At 34.7% G+C, this 24,901-nt stretch overlaps 1 protein-coding gene across 5 annotated transcripts in view; it reads left to right on the top strand.

Annotated features, from left to right (window-relative positions):
* Positions 1 to 24,175, top strand: part of HIPK1 (homeodomain interacting protein kinase 1) — a 48,282-nt gene extending 24,107 nt beyond the window's left edge. For 3 of the 5 annotated variants that reach the window (XM_039362452.1, XM_039362450.1, XM_039362451.1), the window contains exons 3-16: positions 443 to 566; positions 2,876 to 2,995; positions 4,081 to 4,167; positions 4,596 to 4,780; positions 5,318 to 5,480; positions 5,789 to 6,011; positions 6,544 to 6,665; positions 7,901 to 8,035; positions 11,795 to 11,937; positions 12,733 to 12,915; positions 13,406 to 13,621; positions 14,475 to 14,707; positions 17,216 to 17,349; positions 18,492 to 24,175. In XM_039362452.1, coding sequence (XP_039218386.1) covers positions 443 to 566; positions 2,876 to 2,995; positions 4,081 to 4,167; positions 4,596 to 4,780; positions 5,318 to 5,480; positions 5,789 to 6,011; positions 6,544 to 6,665; positions 7,901 to 8,035; positions 11,795 to 11,937; positions 12,733 to 12,915; positions 13,406 to 13,621; positions 14,475 to 14,707; positions 17,216 to 17,349; positions 18,492 to 18,962 — 2,539 coding nt within the window. In that variant the 3' untranslated portion in view covers positions 18,963 to 24,175. The remainder of the gene's footprint in view (positions 1 to 442; positions 567 to 2,875; positions 2,996 to 4,080; positions 4,168 to 4,595; positions 4,781 to 5,317; positions 5,481 to 5,788; positions 6,012 to 6,543; positions 6,666 to 7,900; positions 8,036 to 11,794; positions 11,938 to 12,732; positions 12,916 to 13,405; positions 13,622 to 14,474; positions 14,708 to 17,215; positions 17,350 to 18,491) is intronic. The other 2 variants (XM_039362453.1, XM_039362454.1) reach the window with 2 other exon arrangements.
* The last annotated feature ends 726 nt before the right edge of the window (positions 24,176 to 24,901 follow it).

The raw sequence follows: 24,901 nt of genomic DNA, 5'->3' as shown, positions 1-24,901 counted from the left end.
TGCTGCCAGTGGTATAGAAATTATGTGCATCAGTATTCCTACCTAAATAAGAAAATAAGAGTTTGTAAATAACGGTATCAGTTTTGTCAAATTTCACCTATTAATCTTTTGTAACATAAATATCCCAAATTTTTGTATCAATGTACAGGTTAAAAGTTAAAAATATTGGAACTCCTGCTGGTCAGAACTTAGTTTATTAGAAGTTATATATCTTACAGGTTGTCATAATGTCTTTTGTAGTTTTAAAGGTTACAGGATAAATTTGCTATTTTTGTCAGAACCTTTATGCATTTTTATTGGAAAAAATAATGGTTTACTATGGAAAACTCTTCTGATTATACATGTAATAATTTACAACCTTTTAATTGTCATTCAAATCAGTGGGATTTGTGAATTCGTTAGTGAATTCTAAATAATAAATAAAATATTGCATATTTTGTAGAGCTCCTGAAATCATCTTGGGTTTGCCATTTTGTGAAGCTATTGATATGTGGTCACTGGGATGTGTGATAGCTGAGTTGTTTCTTGGGTGGCCTTTATATCCAGGAGCTTCAGAATATGATCAAGTAAGTCTTTGCTGGCATGCTGATATTCAAACAATACCAACTTTAAACAACTATGCTAAGCAATAAGTTTTGTTGAATCCAATAGGATTTGCTTTTGAATAAATATTGATATTTGTACATGGGTTAAATGAAAGCCATTTAAGTCATTGGCACTGGACTTTTAATCTAAGATTGATTGGGGTTAATCAATAAGTGCCCATTCTTCTCAGATTGCTGCATATAACTTCTTATTTTGAGACAAAATATAACTATGTAAGACATTATGTAAATATCTGTTCATTTTATTCTTCCCCATCCTATTTCATGGTCCTATGTTATAAGAAAAATACAAAGAACTACACACTAGCACTTACAGGGTTACAGTATTTTGTTCCTGTGGCTATACAGTACAGTTGCCTGCTCCATTCTCTGCCAAGAAAGATTATTGCCAACTATCTCTGTGCGAGCATCACTATATGCAAAGTATGCTTTGTGTGTGGGTATAACTATATATACATGATTTCATGAAGTCACATTTGCTCTGGGGCAGACAGGAACTTTGTGTTGTTGTTCTCCTTGCTGTGAGCAATCTAATTAACTCATCTTCCTCTCAATAGTGCTATATGTTCAAGTGAATATTTACACTCCAAAAATTCACTAAAAAAGGAAGGCCTCTCCTCATCATACATTGGTTAGATACCAGTCTTCTTTTAACCACACTTTCACATGCACAGGTAGTCCTCAAGTTACAAGCTTTTGTTCAGTGACTGTTCAAAATTGGTGCTGAACAAGGTGACTTACGATGAGTCCTTAGAGTTCTGGCCATTTGCAGTGTCCCTGTGATCATTGCAATGAACCATAGCCATGTGATCCCAATTTCCAGTGTTCCATTCTGGCTTTCCACAAGCTAAGTCAATGGGGAAGCCAGTAGGAAATCAACTTGTGATCACATTAGGTCCTTGCTTAATGGCCTACATGGTCCTCATTTAACTATGACAATTCTGGGACTGCCAGAATTGCTGTTGCCAAGTCATATAGTTACTTGCTATTGTGTTTTATGATCACATTGCTTAGTGATAAAGTTCCTGGTCGCAATTGCTGTCATAACTGTTGGACTATTTATATCTATTTGCACCTTATTTCTTTGTGTACATGTAAATATTTTCTGTTATTTACAGCAATTCTCAATTCGTCTGAAATCTGCTTGATATATTTTACTTCCATTGCTATATGTACAAACAAGGATTTACTTTTCCCTTCCACAGGCATTTTATTGGTAAAATATCACAAGTGACGAAGTCTAAAGTTATAATAAATTGGTAGAAAACAGGCCTGTGCAATTTGGGGAAGGGAAAGGGCCACATTGATATCTTTATCATTGTGACCCACAGAGAAATAGCTGGTGCACCAGTCAGCCATACCAGCAAAACTGTCGCTGGAATTGCTGGACAGCATGTCTTTTGGAGCAGCAAATAAAACCCTAAGTGGTAGCACACCCTTTCCGGTGACAACAATGTTTGGCAGCAGTGGGTTTATGGAGTTTTCATAAAAAATTCTGCTGGACCACAAAAGACTAGGTTGGCCATATGTGGCCTGCTAGTATTATTTTGAGAAGGCCTAGTAATAGAAATAATGTCTTGAACATTTAACTTTTCCAGAGGAAAAGGCTAATAGTGATATCTATAAAAGAAAATGAGGAATATTTTGGGTAATTTCCTGGTAAAACTTAAATGTATTTAATTCTAAAACTCACTGTATTGAACAAATATCAAAAAGAAAGACTCCAGGATGAATGTTAAAACAACATGGAACACTAACCTTAATGTGAATATCTTATGAACATGACATCTTCAGTACCTCAAAATAGAGTGCTTTTTAAAAGCAAGAAAAAATCTCAGTCGTATATTAATGAATTGGCAAATTGAAATTGCAGAAAAAATAACATAAGTTGGATAGTTTTTTAAGGAAAACTATTACGATTGAACACAAAATGGTATTGTTTTCCATATAGTTCACAGCTGGAAGAGTCTATTCATGGTCCCATCGAAAGGTTTGGTTCACAGCAGAAGCCAAAACTTTTTCTTCATAGAGGTAACCCAATTATGGAATTCTGCCGAGGAGAGTAAAACTTTCCCAGAAAAAGCGTTTTTAGAATACTAGCTGCCTAGGACTAAACAACTTCTTTTGTAACATTTTGTGCTTGCTTTTATTCTTCTATATACCACTTTGTACTCCTTTGTATGGAATAATGATATAAAAATAAAATTACTATTATTATATGTTAACGTTAATAGTTCTTTCTTGACATCAATATTATTTTTCTGTTGCAGATTCGTTACATTTCACAAACACAAGGACTACCAGCAGAGTATCTTTTGAGTGCGGGAACGAAAACAAGCAGGTTTTTTAACAGAGATCCAAACTTGGGATACCCTTTGTGGAGACTAAAGGTTTTTTTCTTTTTCTTTTCTTTTTTTCTTTAGAAGTCTTGTTTTCTGATAAAACCACTTACTTTTAAGATATATCTGAGCTAATTATTTGGTTTTCATTGTTTTATTTCTATTTTAAAACTAGTAATTAAGTTACTAAATTAAAAGCAATAAATGTAAACTAGTAAGTAAACTAGTAGTAATCAATATTGCATTTAGTAGCATTTTGTCCAGGGAAACATCAGCATCTGAACATCAGGAGTAGAATATTTATTAATTTGCTAATAACCGGGTGGAGTGTATAACTGCAAACCCATTAAGTAAAGGAAACCTAAATAGTGACTGACTGTGCATATAGTATACTATAACGTGATTTGATTTTGACTTAGGATTATGTAGAAACCTATCCTTATGGTTAGTGGATTAGTCATAAATGTGAGCTACTGTAGTTTGTCCAACAAATTATGTGAATATAAATCTGGCCATTAGCTATAAAGTATGCCTCCAAAATTGAATGCTTTATGTAGTAAAAACAGGAAACCATTGGTGTAAAAATGGTGAGTGATAACAGAGGCTGAAAACAAAAGATAGGCTAGGTTTTCCCCTACCTTGCCACAGTGAGATTCTGTAACTGTCTCTAAGAAAATACTTCTACAGTAGATTTGTCCAGTAAAATAAGTCCAATAAATAAAAAAAAATATTTTAATTACTGTTGTGCATAGTTGATGCAGAAGAGTGTTTTAAATTGGACTTGTTTTTAGGAAATTTACAACAGACATGTCTATAGAAAACATGTTTGTAAATGCGATGAAAAAATTATCAATAAAATAGTTTCTGTAAGATTTAAGGCAATCTAAATTGGTCTTGGAAAAAAATTGTCAAATTCCAATGTGTTTGTCCATTTTCTATAAACACACATTGTATTTACTAGTTATTTCTGCCCTGATTATAAAGCTATTTTTCTGATTTAAAGCACTGTTTTAGATCTCAGCTCTTCAGAAATTCTCTGAAACCTGCAGTATTGCAGGCTGACCTACTTTTGGTTTCATTGTACCAACATATTAAATCTTGATATAATTCCTTGTAACTTCCATTTTATTTGACAGACTCCAGAAGAACATGAGTTGGAGACAGGAATAAAATCAAAGGAAGCTCGGAAATATATTTTTAATTGTTTGGACGACATGGCACAAGTAAGCTACCAATAAAAAATAATATTGCCTTTGAAAAAGTACAGGTATTATAATCCAAGGAACTACTAATTTACAGTTGTTTTACATAGAAGCTAATTATGTTCCCGTTCTATTATCCCCCATGGAGCTATTCAACTGGTATCCCTAGTATACCTGAGGATAATTCTCAGTAATTTAACAATTATAAGTAAACGTTTTTAAGAAAACCACTTAATATCTGGTAGATCTGTCTTAAACATACCCTTTAAATGAAAAGGTAATTTTTCTCTTTAAGTTAAATATTTGTTAGAAGCAAACCAAGAGAAATGAGAATAAATTAGAACTACATTCTTCAGGAATTTAAAAGATTCATGTATCCTCTATTTTTCCTGCTTTAAAGTGTATAAGTTGAACAAAAATGTAAACAATTTTAAAAACTTTTCCACAAGGTAAATATGTCTACAGATTTGGAGGGAACAGATATGTTGGCAGAGAAGGCTGACCGAAGAGAATATATAGATTTGTTGAAGAAAATGTTGACAATTGATGCAGATAAGAGAATTACTCCGCTGAAGACTTTGAACCATCCATTTGTGACAATGAATCATCTACTGGATTTTCCACATAGCAACCAGTGAGTCTGTGGCCCAGATAAATGATAACATTAGTTCATTCAAATTTGTAACCTGCTTCTTCATGTTTTTGGACAAGTAACAAAGTTATCTTTGGATAACTTTATAAAGTGTTTCCTAAACAGTAGTTTTACTATGATGTTATTCAGAGACTTCTAGAAATCTTGTTATAATAGTTGAGCAAGTTATTTCCTTTTTAAATTTTGGCTTTCCACTGCCATCTATTGATTTCTCATAGATAGGTAAGTTTTATGTCGCTAATACAAAAGAGAGAAACCTGGTAGTAATATATAATTTGCTAGAAATATTTTGCTATATGAGTATATTTTGGAATAGGGAATATTTCATTTTGTGTGTACTGTGGATTGTGATGGAGAAGAGTAGCAGTTATAGTTATATGGCATGTATCAAATTAGATTTCAGAAAGAGCCCAAGCAACTTAAAAGGTTTTGATAACTATTAATTCACAGGCAATTTATTTTTAATAATCAGACATAGTCTGTATGGTGGTAGCTAAATTGCTTCATATTCTCTTTCAGTGTAAAATCCTGTTTTCAGAACATGGAAATTTGTAAACGAAGAGTTAATATGTATGACACTGTTAATCAAATAAAAAGCCCATTCACGACACATGTTGCACCAAATACAAGCACAAACCTCACCATGAGTTTCAACAACCAGCTGAGTACTGTGCATCATCAGGTAATCAGTTCCTCTTTGTTTCTTTTGATGAAAAAATCAAAATAAACTTTTTATCATTTTCTGGAATGATTCTTCCTAGTAATTGACTTGTTTTTAGTACAGTAGCTTCAGTGAATTTCATTTGAAATCAGCCCAGTATTTGGTAGGCCATAGCATTTGCTCCAAAAATCTATCATGAGTGCCATGAGTTCTAGATCCCCTTCAGGATGAGGGAATCTGCAGATGCTTTTCATCTTGTTTTTAGTCATTTAATATATATGTTAGAATATTAGTTTCTAGTTCTAATGATAGTTTGTCTTGTTTTTCAGGCTAGTGTTTTGGCTTCCAATTCTACAGCAGCAGCTACTCTTTCTCTAGCAAATTCAGATGTTTCACTGTTGAATTATCAGTCTGCTCTCTATCCATCCTCTGCAGCACCAGTTGCTGGTGTGGCTCAACAGAGTGTTTCCTTACAGCCTGGAACAACCCAAATTTGCACTCAAACAGACCCATTTCAGCAAACATTCATTGTATGTCCTCCTGCCTTTCCAAGTAAGTGTGGTTTTTATCCTGACATACTATTTATGAATAGCCATGAAACTATAATTTTAATAAGGTTTTAAAAAAGATAGAAAAAAGTGCTGTCTCTTTATGCATTAAAACCTACATTTTCTTACATTTTGAAATAAAAACAAATCTATGTGGAAAGAAATATCCAGGCAACCCAAGTTGATTTCGGGTTGTATGTATGTATATCATACCTAAGTATGTTATGATAGGTATGATACACATTTCATAATAGAAGGAAGCCGCGTAGTTCACTTAATGGCTATTTCAAAAAGTATTTTGTTGACTGTTTCATAACTGTCTCACAAACAGTATCCCCAGCTTTTTTGACCCTGTGGCATACTGGGTGCCTGGAGAACATAGTATGGGTTGTCATGGATTACTAGCTTTTGGGGTGGTTGAACCTTTCTCAGTACTGATAATTATGACCATAACCTGCATCTTTTTTATGCATCATCTTTGGAAAGTAAGCTCTGAAACATATTTAGGTAGTTATTTGCGATCTTATTCCATCCAGCTGGTCTTCAGGCAACCACAAAGCACTCTGGGTTCCCTGTAAGGATGGACAATGCTGTTCCAATTGTGCCACAAGCGCCAGCAGCTCAGCCACTGCAGATCCAGTCTGGAGTTCTTACACAGGTAAAAGCAAGTAAAACAAGGTGTCACGGATATATTTGGATAATATATGTGGTGTATTCTCAATTGAAACTGAGAACCAGAAATTCCTAAGTCTTTTAAAAATTATTAGTATATTGAGAAAAAGATAATAAAATATTTCTTTGTCTAATTATTTCTTTGCTTTAAAGGTTTGGCCTTTGCAAATAGACTTATTGTCCAAGACCAAAATTTTAGGCAACTTTCATTTACAGGTATAGATCTACCATTGTGCCTAAAATTGAATATATTAGCAACTGTTATTCTGGAAAAAGTTAAATTTTAATTGATTTTAATAGCTTGCCCTAAAATTACAATTAATATAGTAGAACGTGAAAAAGATCTTATTTATCACTATTGGTTGAATTAAATTATTCTTTCCCATCAATTTTACCATTCACTTTATGAGTGCTTATTGCATTTATTCTGTTTCTTGATACTGAGAAAATGACAGGTTACACATAATAGCAAAGATTTAGACTTACTACTTTAATAATATCAGTTTTCTGTTCTGCTATAAAAAACAAAGGAGTTTCTGCTCTCAGAAGCCTTTTTTTTATTATATGTTCATTGTTAAAATGGGATGTTTGTTCCAGAACAGAAGGTTTGAAATAAGTTACATACATTACTTGTTAACTTAATTGTATTATCTTTGCAATGCAGCTTTGGTTACGTTATTGTAAACTTCGTTTAGGTCAGGCATGAATAAGTTAAAGACAGCAATTTATCCTTAGGCTAGCATAATACAAATCCCATTTGTATTCAATATGAATACAACACAATTTTTCTTCTTTTCTAGGTTTTAAGATTTTTGTGGTGAAATATAATTATACCGACAGAGCAATTGAATTGCTCTATTTTTAAGAGAAAATCAATAGGAATTTTTATATCAAACACAAAATGCTGGTTTAACAATTGAATGCTTTTGGTAAGCCATTTTAGGAATTATTTCTGTTTCCAAGCCTTCCCTGCACTGTGTTTTATACCAACCATGATTAATTTTTGTTTTAAGTGCAATAAACACAAAAGGCTTGTTCTTGGATATGAAGAAATACTTGTTATCAGTGCATACAAGTTGGCAGAAAAGCATATTGATTTTCAGTGGATACCTATGAATTCTGCAAGTCACTCAAAAGCGCCCTTTGTATCCATGGGGGAAGCCTTTCTGGCCCTGTTACCTTAGTACATTTGTTTCACTCACTGCCTAATCTACATTTCAGGGAAGCTGTACACCACTAATGGTAGCAACTCTTCATCCTCAAGTAGCCACCATCACGCCGCAGTATGCGGTACCCTTTACTCTGAACTGCGCAGCCGGCCGGCCAGCGCTAGTAGAACAGACGGCTGCAGTACTGGTAATTGCCTCCCTTGATTGTGTTCACTAACGGAGTTTTTGTTTTAACTTAGACTTGCAGAGGGCATGGAAGCATGTGCCATCTTGTGGCTGTGTTCTTGCTACATCTTAATGTCTTGTTGTTTTTCCTCCCCAACATTGCTGAAGCACTGTCTGACTCTGATGTTTAGTGTTGCTCTGTAAAGAATCCAGATTCATTGACTGTTGTTCTTTACTAGTTAGATTGCTGATCAAGCTCTTCTCCTAGTTTGGAAAGAGCAGTAATGTACTTCTTTTTTTCTATACTCTTTATCTCTTTTTATTTTGCTGATTTGAAAACAATAGTAATGGTCCTTAGATTGATTCAGTCATTAATACCTGGGTAGCCATTTCTTGACAAATTTAGGTTTTTTGTTTTTAGTTTCTTTGCACATACAGATTTGTTAAGCACAGAAAATCTCTAATATCATTAAATCCTTTATTGATTTATGGCTTTAACAACCCAGATTTATTAACTTATATCAAACAGTTAGCAACCCAAATCTCTCTGGCCTTTCATTACCCCTGACCAGTGTGCATCGTCCTTAAATAGATGCTGCAACCCATCCGTCCTTTTAGTTCTTTTTACATTTCTTGGTTGAGATTAAAGGTGAGCTCTTTCTGTCTAAGCTATATCATAGAGTAGTTCTTTAATTCTGTAGGTTAAAAAAAACACTGTGCACACTTCCCAAATTTTTCTTTCTCATTCTGGATTTCTCTGATTGGAATTCATGTTTTATAGATCCCATAAAACAATCAATTAGAAACCCCAGAATCAGATCAGTGAAAAACATGGAAACATTGCAGTGCACTTGAAATGGTGATGTCCTCACGTGTCTTGCCAAGCACACTTCTATTTGTTGCATACTCATTGTCTTCTGTTACTTTAAAGTGATAATTCGTGAGCATCTTTCTCTTCCAATGGAGAGAAAAGGAGCATTGTTGGCTTTAGTCTCACCAAGATGAGTAATTGCTCCCTCTGACATTGCTACTGTTATTCCAAGGAATGCCACATGGGTAGACAAGATAGATTTTTTAAAAAGCCAATTATAACTGCATGTGTTGAAAAGATCACTACAGATTTTGTAGTTTTCCATTCTGACTTGCATTCTTCAATATAATTTCATAATTGAAACATTTGGAATACATCTAATAGAACTTAAATCTTTGATTATTTATTATCAGAAAACTATTTTGGATTTTTCAACCAATAGGGTAAACTGTCTCTCTTTGGATCTACTGCTAGGAGACTGAGATCAGAATGCCATATCCTCTGTGCTCAAAATTCATTGGAATGGAAAATTAAAATCTGAAACTAGTGTAAATACAGATTAAGACCTATTGTCTCATAGGAAAGGGAAAACAACTATGGAAGACACAGGCCATTTGAACTTCTTTTCTACTTGTATCCCCTCTTACCTTTTGAGATTTCTCAAGACATAGCCTTTCTTTTCAAACAATTTGCAGCTTTTAAGGATTAAAAACTGGATTTTAATAAATCTCTAGATGACATATGTGGAATTAAAATCTGAAAAACATTCAGAACTGAAACATTTCCAGCTTGAAACAATTGTTTGGGGTTCAAATGAAACGCAACAACCTTAGTAAAAATGCTCCAACTTTGTTTCGACCAGTCTGGAATCATTTTTTTAGCTTGGAACTGAGCTGTTTTGAACTCAGATATTTATGGAATGGTCAGAACAGTGTGGGAACACTGAAAAGTGGAAGTATTGTGTTTGAACCTGAAACACGATTGAAATGTTTTGAGCTTGAAATGTTTTTTTGCACTTCTGCTTGGAATACTAATTGCTGTGCTTCTGTGATACGATGATACAAAACGTATCTTCTAGATTAAATCCACTTAATCTTATCTGAATCCTACCTTTCTCTCCATGGATTTTGGCTTCAAGGCTTTTGCCTGAAATGCTCACCTTTAGTGCTTTCAACACTTCTCCCTTTCGCCGCTTCATCTAAGTTTACGTTAGCCATTTGCTAAGCTTTGCATATTTTTGTCCCTCCTCTGTCAAAACAGTTCGTCGCTTGGAAAGCCCGATTTCTGCCTTCTGGTGGGGACATTAGATCTCGCACTGTATTAAACTCTCTGCTTTGTCTTGTGCAGGTGTTGGCTTTTGGAAAGAGGCATGGTGTGACTTAACATTATTCTCTTTTTTTTTATTATTCCGCTTATGTTGGCAGAGGGGTTAGCAGTTCTCTGCTTGAAAGCGGCTTGTTTGGAACCAGTGTTTGGAATAAGAGAATTTGTTACTTGCAGAAATATGTCATTTAAAATTTCATGTATAATGTTTTCAAACTGTATTGCAGTTTGAACTGTGTGGGATGTGATTATAAGAATTGGATTCTGGAAGTATTTTATTGCAGAACTTTTTCTTATAGATAGGTTTTTGCAAAGAGAAAACATTCTTCTTGGATGGATTAATAAATCCATTGTAAGCAATTCACACTATAAACCGATTTTTTTATAACTATGGAAGGATCTGAAACCAAATACAAGAAGTGTTTGATCATCCATAGAAGTTATATCGTATACATAAAGCAACAGTGGAGGAAGTCCTTCTTTTGTTAAAAACTGATGTGCTGGGACATACTTCATGCCCTGGAGAGGAAGAGTTATCTATATTCTCCAACTTTACTCCTGTAGAGTTACAAAAAATAAATACTTTGCTTAATAATAGTTACAAAAAGAATGTGCTTAATCTGCCAAAGCAGGAAGAGCTATTTGGTTACACAAGTTTGAGCTCCTGCCCAGTGAGAAATTGTTATGGTACTTTCTTTATCATTCAGAGTCTTTACAGTTATATAATGTGTACTTAAAATATTTAAGATTGCAGATAGGCCAGCAATTTAGTTCTTCTTATCTTAATGGCTCAACAGTAACCATCTTTTTCAAGGTCAGTGATCCTAAATTTGTGGATTTCATCTGATTTATGCAAATTTGACTATATATAAAGCTTGTAATTTTCCTAAAGTATTTGTTTTTGAAAGGGAAGAAAACATTACCAGTTACTCCTGATTCCATGTGGAAGAACCACATAAAATCTAGATTAAATTACTTTCAATTTTTGGAACTTCGAAATAATGAAAAAGTTGCTCTCCAAACATTTGAACACAACCTTTCATTTTAAAATTATATTGCCTTCTACTTCAGTTCTGAACCAACCAATTTTCTAGTAGTGAACATGCAGAAGTAGTTACCAAAACGTGTATTCAGCAGCTATTGTAGGCAGCTATCTGCAATTACTATATTGAGTTAGTGAGAAAGGTATATCCATATTCTTACAAAGGGCTAGTTTCACATGGACATGTTTGTATGAGAATTAGCTTTTAAAGACAAATGCATTATCTCCAAAATGTATCCTAAAATTTTGCTGCTTTTCCTAAAGTCTCAATCTCCCATTCTATATTTGAGGAATTATTATCTTCAAAGCCACCCCAGTCTTTTCTGCCTAGCTGTTTAAATGCTAAATATATTTTCTGAAACACTGTATAAATCTCTTATACAGTTGGTCTAGTGAGATATACAATGAACAGAGTGAGAGGAAACATTTTTATTTGTATTTTTTTCATTTCCATTTGTAAAATTATTTGCAAAAATTCAGTTTCATGTCTTTATCTCTGCAAGTTAACAATATCTCATTTCTTTTACTTTAAACAACTTTTTTTTTAGTTTTTTTTTAACAGCTAATCTTAGTAAATCTTTGTTTTTCTTTTTGTTGTTTTGCAGCAGGCTTGGCCTGGAGGGACCCAACAGATACTTTTGCCTTCTACCTGGCAACAACTTCCAGGGGTTGCATTGCACAATTCTGTCCAGCCTACAGCTGTGATTCCTGAATCAATTGGAAGTAACCAGCAGTTGGCTGATTGGAGGTGAGTCTTCAACAAAGCAGAAATATGAGTAGTACATAATATAGAAAAGAATAGAAATGATGCAGTGTTTTCAGATTATATTTTTTAGAATAGATGTTCAGATGTGTAGTAATAAACTAAAAAAAAATCTTTTCTCTTTGATTAGTATGTACTTTTTATGTCCCTTTGGGAAAAGAGGAGAATGAGAGAAAGATATGAATATAGAAATATGATTGAATTGTCAAGAATGTGTGGCTAGAGATAATTTCTGTAAATGCTCACAAAAGGTGGAAAGAGATCTGTTGGGCATTCTCAAGATATGCTATCAAATGTTAAATTACATTTTTTTCTGGAAAATAATGTACAGTTAGTGTTTAAAATTTTAACAGCAAGGAAAGAATACTGTAGTACAGTCATATATTTTCTGTTCAAAGAGGCAGAGAGCAAAATCTACTGCAATTTAGATAAAATAAACATAGATCCATCCCATTTCAAAATTCTGATTGGATATTGCACTCTAAGAGTTCTTATCTTCTGAAGTATATGTGTATGTGTGAATAGGTGTGCTTTCAAGTCAGTATTAACTCCTGGTGCCTACCTGGGCAAGTCTCTGCAGTGCAACGTTTTTTAGAATTCTAGGTCTGAGAGAGAATGACTGGCCCAAAGTCACTCAATTTGCTTTGTGCCTAAGGTGGGACTAAAACTCGCAGTTTTCCAGTTTCTAGCCTAATGCTTTAACCATTATAACAAACAGGCTCTGTCTTCTGGAATACATAACTAATATTAAGAATCTCTGTGTTATTTTCTTGCCTTTAGAAGTGCTCATTCACATGGAAATCAGTATAGTACTATCATGCAGCAGCCATCTTTGTTGACCAATCATGTGACTCTGGCTACAACCCAACCTTTGAATGTTGGAGTGGCTCATGTTGTAAGACAGCAGCAAAGTAACGTGGTACCAGCAAAGAAGAACAAACACCCATCTCACAGTGCCACAAAGTAAGTAAATTATTTGTCCTGACTCTGAATATGTATCGGTAGACTGTATTTTTCATATACATACATTTTTAGTATAATAACATTATGATTATAGCAGATTAAATGCTCAAGCATATTCTAACACAGACAGTTATAAAAACTTTCTTGTGCACTAGCCTTAATTTAGCACCTATAGGTGTTTCTGTATTGTTAAGTAATATATATATATATATATATATATATATATATATATATATATATATATATATATATATATATATATATATATATATATATATAATTACTGAGGAAAAGTAGAGATTAAACATTTGATTACAGAGTTTGGAACAAGCACTGATATGAGAATCTTAACATCTAAATGACATGCTTTTCTCCTGGATTGTGTGTGATTATTTGACCTGGAATAAGCTTGGAGCCATTCAAAATATACAAGCTCTGTTTATGCCTTTGGTGGTGAAATTTTTCATAACGACACTTACCTTTCCCATAGGCCTGCATCTACTTTGGAGGCTATTCCATCTCAAGTCTACTCTCTAATTGGAAACAGTCCTCTGCGTGCAACATCTTCTTCCTCCAATGCTCTCCTTCCAGTGCAAGAGCAGCATCAGCCCATTGTTATTCCAGATACCCCCAGTCCTCCTGTTAGTGTAATCACCATCCGAAGTGACACTGATGAAGAGGAAGACAACAAATACAAACCTGGAAAGTAGGGTTTTAAGCTTCTTTCAATTCATTAATGCATTACAATGAGAAAGAGTTATGAAACTAAAAAGAAAAAGAGCCCATTGTTCAATAGTTGAGTATATGATTTTTCAAGTGCAAGATTCAAGGCTCAGTCTCTGGCATCTTTAGATAGGATTAAAGGTGTTTGCGTTGATAATTCTGGTCTAGATTGATCAATAGGATTGAAGATGCCACACTGATAATTATGGCCTAGATTGATGAATAGAGTTGAAGGTGTCAGCACTGATAATTCTGATCTAGACTGAACAGTAGATTGGTGGAATATAATATCCTTTATTCATATGTATGTACATGTTAATGTAATGTAAATCTCATCTTATACAATGATACAGAGCTATTGGGTAAGTTCATCTTTTCTGAAGCACAGGGAATTCTTCATAGTTGTCCAGCTATAATCTTTCATATCTTTAGTTTATGATCTGTGCTAGAAGTATTAGTTTTGAACTAGCTCCAAACTGTTCTCCATCATTTAAAAAGTTGCAGGCCTTGTTAGGTCAGTCTAACTTATAGGATAGTTGTGGAATGAAATAAGATAGATTTCATATATACTACTCAAAGCATTTGGAAAGGTGATGGCATGCAAATGTATTTAGTACAATTCTGTATTAAGAATAATATAGGAGTTGCAGTTGGATACAAAGTTCACATTCTTGTGTTCTTTGAAGCATTTTTTGGTTAACAGATCGTTGACTACATTGCACAACTGATTGTTTCTTTTTAATCTTATTTGGATTGCTGAATAGTTTGGATATGCATTTTAAGTATTGTAATATTAAGATAAATAAGATAACTAATAAGTTATTATTTTCTCGTAGCTTGGGCATGAAGCAGAGATCCAATGTCATCAGCTACGTTACTGTTAATGATTCCCCTGATTCAGATTCTTCCCTGAATAGCCCTTATGCATCAGATGCACTTTCCACACTCAGGAGCTCTGGTGGTGCGCTGGAGCCAAGTAGAGGGGCGGCTGAAAGCTCCACCTCCCGTACCATTATTGTGCCTCTGAAAACACAGCTTAGTGACTGTACTGTAGCCACCCAGGCCTCAGGTAAGATTCATTGCCTATAAACTACATTGATCTATAATGTGGAATTGATTTTTTTCCTCCCATTTTTATGAGCTTGTTCTAAAAAAAGGTATGTGTGTTTTCTGTTAGTGTTTGCACAGCTTTAATAATAATAATAAAGTTGGAAGTTTTCTTAATAAATATACCAAAGAGTAATTGTCAGGAGGAGTACATGGGCATTTCAATTATAATGACTCTTATCCACAAGGAAAAGGTTGTTTGAGTATAAATACTTTAAAAAAAAGATTCTTTATAATGGATATGTTCAGAGTACAGCAACTTAATATAAATATAATCTCCATTAAGAAATAACAGATGTACAAATAATCAAACCTGATGAGTTACAAACTAAATGTTTCTCTTCATATGTAAGAAGTATGTGTATACGTGCATTCCTGTATCTTTAATAATACTTTAAGTTTTCTGGACTAATCAGTACTTTAGTTCTATATAATATAAAAGAATATAAAAAGGAAAAGTAAAGATGTACTCAAATTTCTGTCAGGCACAAATAACCAGGGGCATTTGTCAATTTCAAACTACAGAAGAGTTTATTATTGTTACCTATAAACAACAATCTAGTCAACTAATGGTCAAAGCTAGATTGGTGCTAGATAAGGGTCAACAGATTTCATGGGGCTAGATTTGGATCTCTTTTGGCAAGGCAATGACTCCCAACTGATGACATGTTTAACTCCGCCTTCCAGTTCAGCCTGTTCTTCTACCGTTTCTTCCAATTCAGTATAATCATTTTCCCAAGTCAATTTTTAAAAGTGTTTATGTAACAAGAATCACAAGATAGTAGTTGTTTAAAAATCAAATCAATAAAGCAATGAAAAGGATATAAGGAGAGTAAAAGTCTCTTCTTGGTGTGCTTAAATATCACTCCCAAGAGGAAAGATTTTAGAAATATACCCCAAAATCTGTGAATGCTTTAAAGCAGTTTCTTAAAAATAGATTATTTTAAGAACAGATTTTCAAACCTTAGAGCTCCTCCTTTTTAAGTACCACCTTAATTCAGATACCAACGAGATAGGTTGGTAGATAGTTTTGATAGTTTTTCTGGAAAAATTAAGTTTCTTTTTTTTTCTTTTTTATACCAGTGTTGAAAACTTTGGGATGAGGCAAATATTTTGGGGCTGTGTTTTACCATTTTAATACAGGTAGACCTCGACTTAATAACAATTAATTTAGTGTTCATTCAAAGTTTCAACAGCACTTGAAAAAAGTGATTTAAAACTGTTGTTCACACTTACGACTGTTGCAACATCTCCATAGTCACATGATCAAAATTTGGACACTTGGCAACTGACTCATATTTATGACGGTTGCAGTATTTTGGGTCATGTGATTACCTTTTGCAACCTTCTTATAAGCAAAATCAGTGGCGAAGCCAGATTCATTTAACAACTGTGTTATTAACTTAACAACTGCAGTGGTTCACTTAATAACTATGGCAAGAAAGGTCATAAAATGGGGCAAAATTTACTTAACAAATGTTTCACTTAGCAACAGAAATTTGGGGCTCGATTGTGATCGTAAATTGAGGTCTAGCTGTTTTATGCTGATAGGATTTTATATATTACAGGGAGTCCTTGACTTACAACAGTTTGCTTAGTGACTGAAGTTACTATGGCACTTAAAAAGTGACTTCACAACCATTTTTCACACTTAAAGCTGTTGCAGCATCTCCATGGTCATGTGATCAAACTTCAGGAGTTTATGGTGGTCCCAGTGTCCTGGGATCATGTGATCACTTTTTGTGATCTTTTGACCAGCAAAGTCAATGGGGAAGTCAGATTCTCTTAACAACTGTGTTACTAATTTAACAACTGCAGTGATATGCTTAACAGCTGTGGCAAGAAATGTGGTAAAATGGGGCAAAACTCACTTAACAGCTATCTCGCTTAGCAGCTGAAATTTTGGGTTTAATTCTGGCCATAAGTTGAGGACTAGCTGTGTTTTTTGAATATGCAGGTTTTAATTACTTGGGCGTGCAATAATGTGAAGGAAATAAGACAATAGACTGGACCTTAGTTAGGTGAGACATCTGTGGGGTTAATATGATCTCATCCACTAATAAAAGAGCAAGTCAATTTTAAAATGTTATGTTCAAAAATGTGATATGATTGGTTTCTTCAAAAAGTTCATAGAATATACCCAAAGTCTAGTACATCTAGTAGAAATTTAGAACATCTGACCTTGATTTAAAGCTGTTCCTAAAGCATGCCTCTTTTCATCCCAGAGCTCCACCCCTTTGTCTACTCATTGCTTCAAGAGAGCATGTAGCTTCCCCAGGATTTTGCCTTTCCTTTCCTTTGGCAATACTGTGATTGATATAGCTTATCCTCAAAGAGATTTGGCCTTCATTCATGCAGCTTTTCTTTTAAAGATTTAAAGAGTTATTTACTTTTGGATTGAATCCTATTTCCTTTACTGTATTAAAGAGAAGGATTCTTTATGGACTAAATTTGGTGTTTTGTATTGTAGGAGTCTTTAGCCTGAGTAAGATCAAGCCAATGGCATCTGTAAGTGGGCAAACATCAGGATGTTGTATCACACCAACTGGATATCGGCAACACCGAGTAGTGACAAATGGTGTACAACCGCTTAACCTTAGCCAGGTATGTCAAATCATTTGGCGTCCTATATCCTGCTGCAGTGTTCACATAGTAGCAGTTAGTAGTGCTGTATAGTAAAGGAACAGTTAAAAAGAAAATACTAAAAAGAATTTGTGAATGATGGAAATTTCAAAAAGCAGTAGTACTAAATTTGCATTCAGTAGTTGATTTCTGCTTTTGTTTCATAAATTATGGATTTGGACAGCACCATAAAGACCATGTAATTCAGCCTTTTGCTTTATGTAGGAAAACCTATTGAGCCATCCTTATGCCTCTTTTTTGGAACAAGATTAGAATAAACAGGATTTCTGACCATTTTGGGCTCATGAGTATGGCCACTGGCATCTACTACAAACCTTGATGATGAAAAGTAATGCATTGTGTGTCACAATAATATTTGTGTCCCAATATTGGGTGCAAGTTTGTTCATCAAGAGGTTTGTGTTGTGAGATAGCCACACACATTTAATCAATTGTCCCCCCTCGCGCCCCCACCCCAGATGACTATGTGCATTGCTAAAAATTTGAAGAAACAGTGCAGAATTACTTTGAAACGAGGTGGGCGGCAAGCAAACAAACAAATAAATGTAATCAACCAAATTTCATTCCAGAATTGAGTGCAAGGTAAAGAATGGGATGTGAGCCCAAATGCTAAAGCTTATATTTATCTTTGCAGTGCACAACCCAAAATGCTATTTTCTCATAACTAAACAAAAAAAGTGTGGTACCCTCTCCCAACCACATTAATGTTTTCCCTTCCCTTCAAAAAACCAAAGAGGCAGCCTGTTCCTCCTCACCAAGAATATTTCATAGAATGCTCTCTGATACAAGGAAAGGAAATGTAAGGTGCAGAGTATTTCCTTTACTATGCAGATGTAAATGTTAATTTTTCTTAAAAATTAAAACTAAGGAGAATAAGGGAGCTAGATAGATGTCTGGAAGGTTGTTTAGGAAGTTGCAGTATCTACTATATTGTAAGCTCCAGAAGGTAGATTCTCTTTGGGTGGAAAAAAGTCCTCTTCATCTGATATGTACTAGGAACATTATTTTGCTTTCCTCTCTGCCTCCTATTAGACATTTTTTTTTTTTTTTTGGTATAATAGTGTTCTGGATGCTTTCTTTCTAACCCTGTTCCTTACTTTATAGAACCAGCAAGCAAGTGTACTGGCCTCTCAAGAAAGAAGTGGAAATCCAGCTCCCCGCAGGCAGCAGGCCTATGTTGCTCCTCTGCCAACAACAATTGCTCAGGCTCCGTATACATTCCAGCATAGCAGCCCAGTCCACCCTCACTTGGCAGCAGCCACAGCAAGCCAGCCTCACATGTACACCTATGCGCCTACTACTGCTGCCACCTTGGGCTCCACCAATTCAATTGCTCATCTCTTTTCCCCTCAGGGCTCCTCCAGGCATACCACATATACAACCCATCCAAGCACTCTTGTGCACCAGGTCCCAGTCAGTGTGGGACCCAGCTTGTTAACCTCTGCCAACGTAGCACCTGCTCAGTATCAACATCAGTTTGCTGCCCAGTCCTACATTGGTGCTTCCAGAGGATCTGCAATTTACACTGGATACCCACTAAGTCCTACCAAGATTAATCAGTATTCTTACTTGTAATTTGGGGGCAGAAACTGTCTTGAAGTCATGAACGATCATAGAGGTGAAGGGATCTGCAATAGGTTTTGCAGTATTCTAACAGTTCCACAACAGGAACCTCTGTAGAATCCAAGGAAAATAATGGGGAATCAACCCCTTGTTGACAATTCTGCTTATGCTCTCCAGAATCAGGTGGTACTGTTGGTGGAGCCCTGCTGTTCAGGGGAAACATAGGTGATGACTGGGTAGAATCTTTTGAATCAATTCTCATTTAAGATTTTACATTTAATTTTTATTCATGCTTTAAAAAGAAACAACTAAGGCCTGAACCCCATTTATTTAAAGCTATTATGTTAATCAGAAGCAAATCGGTGACTTTTTTTTAAAAAAAAGCTGTTCTTTAAAAAATGTATTAGAATTAAATAGTACTTGTTTAAATTATTTTAGCAGCTTGCACAAACTCATATTGCCACTAAAATGCACATTTAACTCTAGGTTGCTAGGGCTGTTTTATAAACTTGAGTTAGTATTTTAATTTTAATTTTGTAATTCATATTCTTGAAAGGCAAGAGCTGAATTCTAGAAAGCAGTTATTTTTCTCTCTTTCTTTAGCTTCTCTTATCTGTGTACATAGACATATGTATATTGCTTTTCAATTCCCTGATTTTAATTATATCTGTTGAAGGATAGTGTAGCATTTTTGTATACAGCTTTCTTTTAAACCACAGATTATTTTTAATGTGTGAATTTTCAAAATGAAAATGAGGGATTTTTTTTTTCAGAAAAAATTGCAGAAAGATGAATTTACTTTCTGTTGTGAGATCACAGTCTGTAATGTTATAATGACTGCATTATCCAGAAGCTCTTGCACTTAGCTGAACATATTTAGGATTGCATTACTGTTTCAGGGCAGAAGCCATTGGGAAGTACTTCCTGTAAGGTTCACTAAACTGAATAGATGTGCAGTTTCTGGAGAGATTTATCTGAGGTTTAGGCCATTAGAATTATATTCTTTCAGTTTAAAAATAACATTAAGAACTGGATTTTTTTCTCTTGCCCATTTTGTATTTCTTTGCCTGGTTCATTTAGCTGAAGAATCCAAAATTCACCTTAACATCAACTTATTGAAATGTAAACTTTTTATACTTTGCTAGCATCTCCTCCTAGGAATTTGTTGGCAGGAAACATTAAAGCGCTCTTATTAAGACTTGTATACAATACATGCATGTAGGGATTGCAAAAACATGACACAAAATTGCAGATTTTAAATGTTTATTACTGAATTTAAAACTATTTTAGAAGTTTTGTAATGGTGATGTTTTAATATTTTACAGAAAATGAAATATGTACATATTGATTAGAATTAAATACAACAAGCAAAATTTCCTGCTAATCCCAAATGTTCTCTCTTTGTAATCAAAATGTGTAGTGATTATACTTGAACCCTGTACTTAAGTGTTTGTCTAACTCTTAAATGTTTCTGGGGATGAAATTGATATATTCCTTTGTATTTAAACCAAAATGAGTTGTTAATACATGTTGGAATGTATGTGAAATAATGCAATTGCCTAGAGCTCATCACTGTAGCACTGAGAGAGAAAGAGAGAAAAGGGGAAAAAAAAGCTGCATGAGAGACAAGGATATCTTCTGATTTGTTTTGCACAGGTATGTGTGACTGGTGTGTAAACCCCCCCTCCCAATATTGTAGTGCCTTAAATGATTATGTAGTGTGACTAGAGTTTACAGTGAGCTTGCCTTATGATGGACCAGCAAGCCCTCCACTCTCCGTCAAATTGAAGCAATTCATCAAATAAGTCCCACTAAGGATAGATATAGGTGACGAAACCATTTGCTTTAAGTTTCAATGCCAACATAAATAGAACAATGGGCACCATTCAGCCAAAGCTGAGTATTTCTTTAGTCTTGCTTACTTCAGCTGGAAAGCTAAGAATATTCACAATTTGATCCCCCTGAAACTGCCGAGTGAGTTCAGACATCAAGCCAAGCCATGCATTTGTTAACCACAGTATAAAATACAGACTACGCTTTGAGTTTCCAGTCATAGGGCAGCCAAGCCATGGTGTAGGGTAGTCTTCTCTAGAAAGCATTGGTTTACTAACCTATTACCCTCTAAACAGACTATTCCTTCAAGATATGCCAAACAGCCTGTCATGTTAATTGGGGGATGATGGGAATTGGCATATCTAGAATAGACCAGCTTGGGGAAAACATTGTATGGCATGGTTTGATCATGGTGTGTATGCTTAGAGACAGAATAATTTGGTTTGCCAGATCAAACAAGTTTGTAATCAAGTACAAATTATAGCTTCTAACCAAGGCTTAGTGTGGTGTCTGAAATGCTTCAGTTTAGATGGATTATAACCTAAGTATTTTATTTTGAGTGACCCTTCCCCCCCCCCTCAAAATTTAACTGTTCTAGCTGTTGATGCGTCTTTAAGAGTATTATGCTAGGAATGCATTGGAAAGCATATTTGGTATTTCAGAGGTGTTTAAGCATGTGCAATTTCTTTCCCTTAGGGTATACTGTAACATTGTTACCCATGTGTGTAGCAGAAATTGCTTATAAAATATTTCTAGTTTGGTGTTACAATTAGAACTTTTATACCAAAGAGAGCTTACTGGAAAGCACATAATCTAAGTTTTATTTAACACCGCTAGTAATTTGGCTTTTGGAAAGTTTTGAAAACTGTAGCACTTGCTGTAAGGAAATAACACATGAACTGGCCTGCTAGTGGTGAGCTTCTAAATCTCATTTGGTTTCCCGAATTCTTTCACAATTGTTTCTTTCACCACTGCCATTATGCAAAGACTTCTTGGCCAAATGGAGAATTAACTGTCTTGGAGAGTGGTATTGCTACAGCAATAAAAGGCATTAATAGCCTTGGAACCCAGTTTATTTTCCATCCAATCTACATTAAATGACTAGATTTTGTACTTTACAAAAAAAAATAATACTAAGTATATTAAACCAATTTCTGGAGCACGCATGTTCACATGTTATAATAGTTCAAATGTGAACAATTTTTGAAATGGTAACCGGCAATAACTCTGATCCATTAGTCAGGAACTGGGGAGGGAGGAGTCATGATTTCAGTGAGGCCAAGATTTCAGAGGTCTTAAAGCCACTTATTCCAATAGCTCTAAATAGTCTGTGGACCACAAGCCTTACAGTTTCCTTTCTAGTGAGGAATCTGTTGTCAATAGAGGAGAGTGGTTAACAGTGTGTCTAGCTGAACATTTGTTTACTGTACTCTTGTTCTGTTGTATTTTTTTTTTCTTCTGTATTGATGTGAAGATACGCAATTTCAGTTCTTTACATCACTGGTGTCAACAACAATTTCTGTTGCTGTAATATTCTCAGAATAGTTTTCTGCTTAGTGCCATGACCTGTATCTCAATCCGCCTTTACAGAAAATCTGAAAGTGGATTGTTTTACCAATTAAACATATTAATATTAAAATATCAATACTAAAATATTAATATTAATATATTACTATAATATTTCCAATGCAGCAAGGATTTTCAGTAATTCTGCTTGGAAAATGTAAAGTACAGGTCTTAAAAACAACTTATCCTTGAATGGGTTAATCATATTTTTACCTCAAGTCAGTTCTGAGCGAACAAAAGAACTGGCTTTTTAAGACAAAAAAAAAGTTTAAAGTGTAATTATATATAATCAGAATTAAGCAATTATGAATCATTAACAAAAAACGTTCTCCCAAGTTTTTGATTCTGACTTCCTCAGTAATTTGTTGCAGCGACCAGACAGTTCATAACTGGAAGCAAACAAATGTATATTAAGGGTTTTCTCTAAAAGGCCTTCTTCTCACAAAGCAGGTGAGATAGCAAGTTACACACATAGCATACTACTGCCTCTAAGCTCTTTAAAGTCTCTCAATGTGCACCTGGAATGTTTTTCCAAATGGACATCATCCCAGGAAAGGAGACATAACTCCAGTTGCTTTGGTTTGGGAACACCACCACCCCCCTTCACTTTTTCTCCAGGTACAGGAGTCAATAGCAGGGAAGTTTTCATCAGCTTTGACACCTGTATTGGGTTCAGGATTCTTCCTGGCTGAAAATGTGGGGGGGGGGGAGGATTTTTGAAAGTAATCCCTCATATGATTTGTGAGAACTAGGCTGCAGGGGCATCTTTTTCTCCCAGTGCATTTCCAGGTTGCCTCACAATGAAAGGCGAGATAGCAATAGCCTCACAGTTGTGTAGCCTACAAGTAAATGCACCTATTTCATGCACAAAAATCAATGTTTCAAAAGTTTAGTCTCCTTTACTGGGGGAATTGGAATACCCCCATAATATTATGGCTGCATTTTTCTGCAAGTTCTGAAATCTGTAGGACATGCCTGTGAGTAAGCTGCGCTTTTCTCTGCAACCTGAGCTCATTTGTAAGTAAATTTATTTTTAGTAATAGCAAGACAAATTATGCTTTACTTAGTCACTTTTGTGATTAAACCTATTATTTAACATTCTTGATAGCTAAACTTTCACCTCATTTTTCTTGATACTCCACTGCAAAGGCAGCTTCTGAGCTTTACTGCTTGCACATAGTTAAACAGTGCAGTACCATACCTCTGATTTCAATATATTTTTAAACATGAAATTCAATTGCTTCTAGGTGACTGGGATTGGCACAGCCCTGCTTTCTTGTTTTAATTTTTAACTTATGAATGGTGCCGCATGTTGACATAGTTGTTTGTTGCTAAACTTTATATAATGTGTGATTTCAGATTCAGCTTGAACTATTATCTAATTCACTACATGTAGCAGTGCATTATATGTAATGTTAGTATTTCTGCTTGACTCCTTGATATTGCAATGGAATTCCTACTTTATTAAATGTATTTGATATGCTAGTTTACTGTGTAGAATTTAACTTTTTTCTGGTTGTGCTCTTCCTTTTTACAAGCCGCTAGATAAAGGTAGTTTCTGACAATTATTGATCTATGTTTGTATTGCCAATGTACTTAGGGGATAATGTAAAAATCATTTTAACAAGAGGAAATACAGATATTTAAAAATTTAATACTAACTATATGGGAAAAGGGTCCATTGTGAAAACACGGTTTATCTTTGGATTCAATGTTTGTCTTTGGTTTTACAAAGTAGCTTGTATTTTAAGTATTTTCTACATAATATGGTAAAAATGTAGAACAATTGCAATGCATCAATAAAAAAGTTACTTTTCTGTATTCTATTAATTTGTTGATTTCCGACTGAAAAGCCCTTATGGTTTAACTCCCTTTTTAACTCCCAATTGTACTTCAAAATAAAATGAAAGAAGGAAAACCTTGTGCCAAGTCCCATATTTATGTAAAGTATACCATGTAAAATCAGTTGAAAGGGGAAAAGGAGGCCACCTTTAAGAGAACGGGGAATTTGTCAGCAGTATTGTATGTGGTAGTTTAGCACTTAAGAGTGAGGCATAATTTGATGTCAGGATCCAAAAGATTTTTTGTTGAGTGGACATGTTCTGAGGATCGAGTATCTACTATCCAGGCAGACTAGACGTTTAATTTTCCTTTGGTTCCATTTGGGCTGAGGCAGTGATCTGCATCCATACGTTCCTCAAAGAACGGAGAAGAAAAAAAATGGTACTTTAGCAATGATACAGAGAGCATTTTTTTCTCACTGCAGAGCAGAGTAGTTTCAGAAAACTACAGGAAGTGGTTATATTTCATCTTGTTTTGTGTTCATTCCCATTCTTCGAACTATCTCCCATTTTCCAGGCTTTTTTGTTTTGGGTAGGCATTATTTTTTTCACTAGAGCTGTTCCATAGGATCATGGTATATAGTGAAAAGTTGCAAGGAGAGCCTTCAATTGCAATATGAGCCAAGTGAGCCATAGACTCAGCATGCAAGCATGATAAACTGTTCCTACATGTTATTCACATTTTTAACATATATTGAAATTGCCTTTATA

This window comes from Crotalus tigris, unplaced genomic scaffold (assembly GCF_016545835.1).
Source record: "Crotalus tigris isolate CLP2741 ecotype Arizona unplaced genomic scaffold, ASM1654583v1 scf7180000019465.582067, whole genome shotgun sequence".
In the NCBI taxonomy this organism is placed as follows: domain Eukaryota; kingdom Metazoa; phylum Chordata; class Lepidosauria; order Squamata; family Viperidae; genus Crotalus; species Crotalus tigris.
The sequence above is the reverse complement of the archived record's forward strand: the minus strand, read 5'-3'. Positions and strand labels throughout refer to the sequence as shown.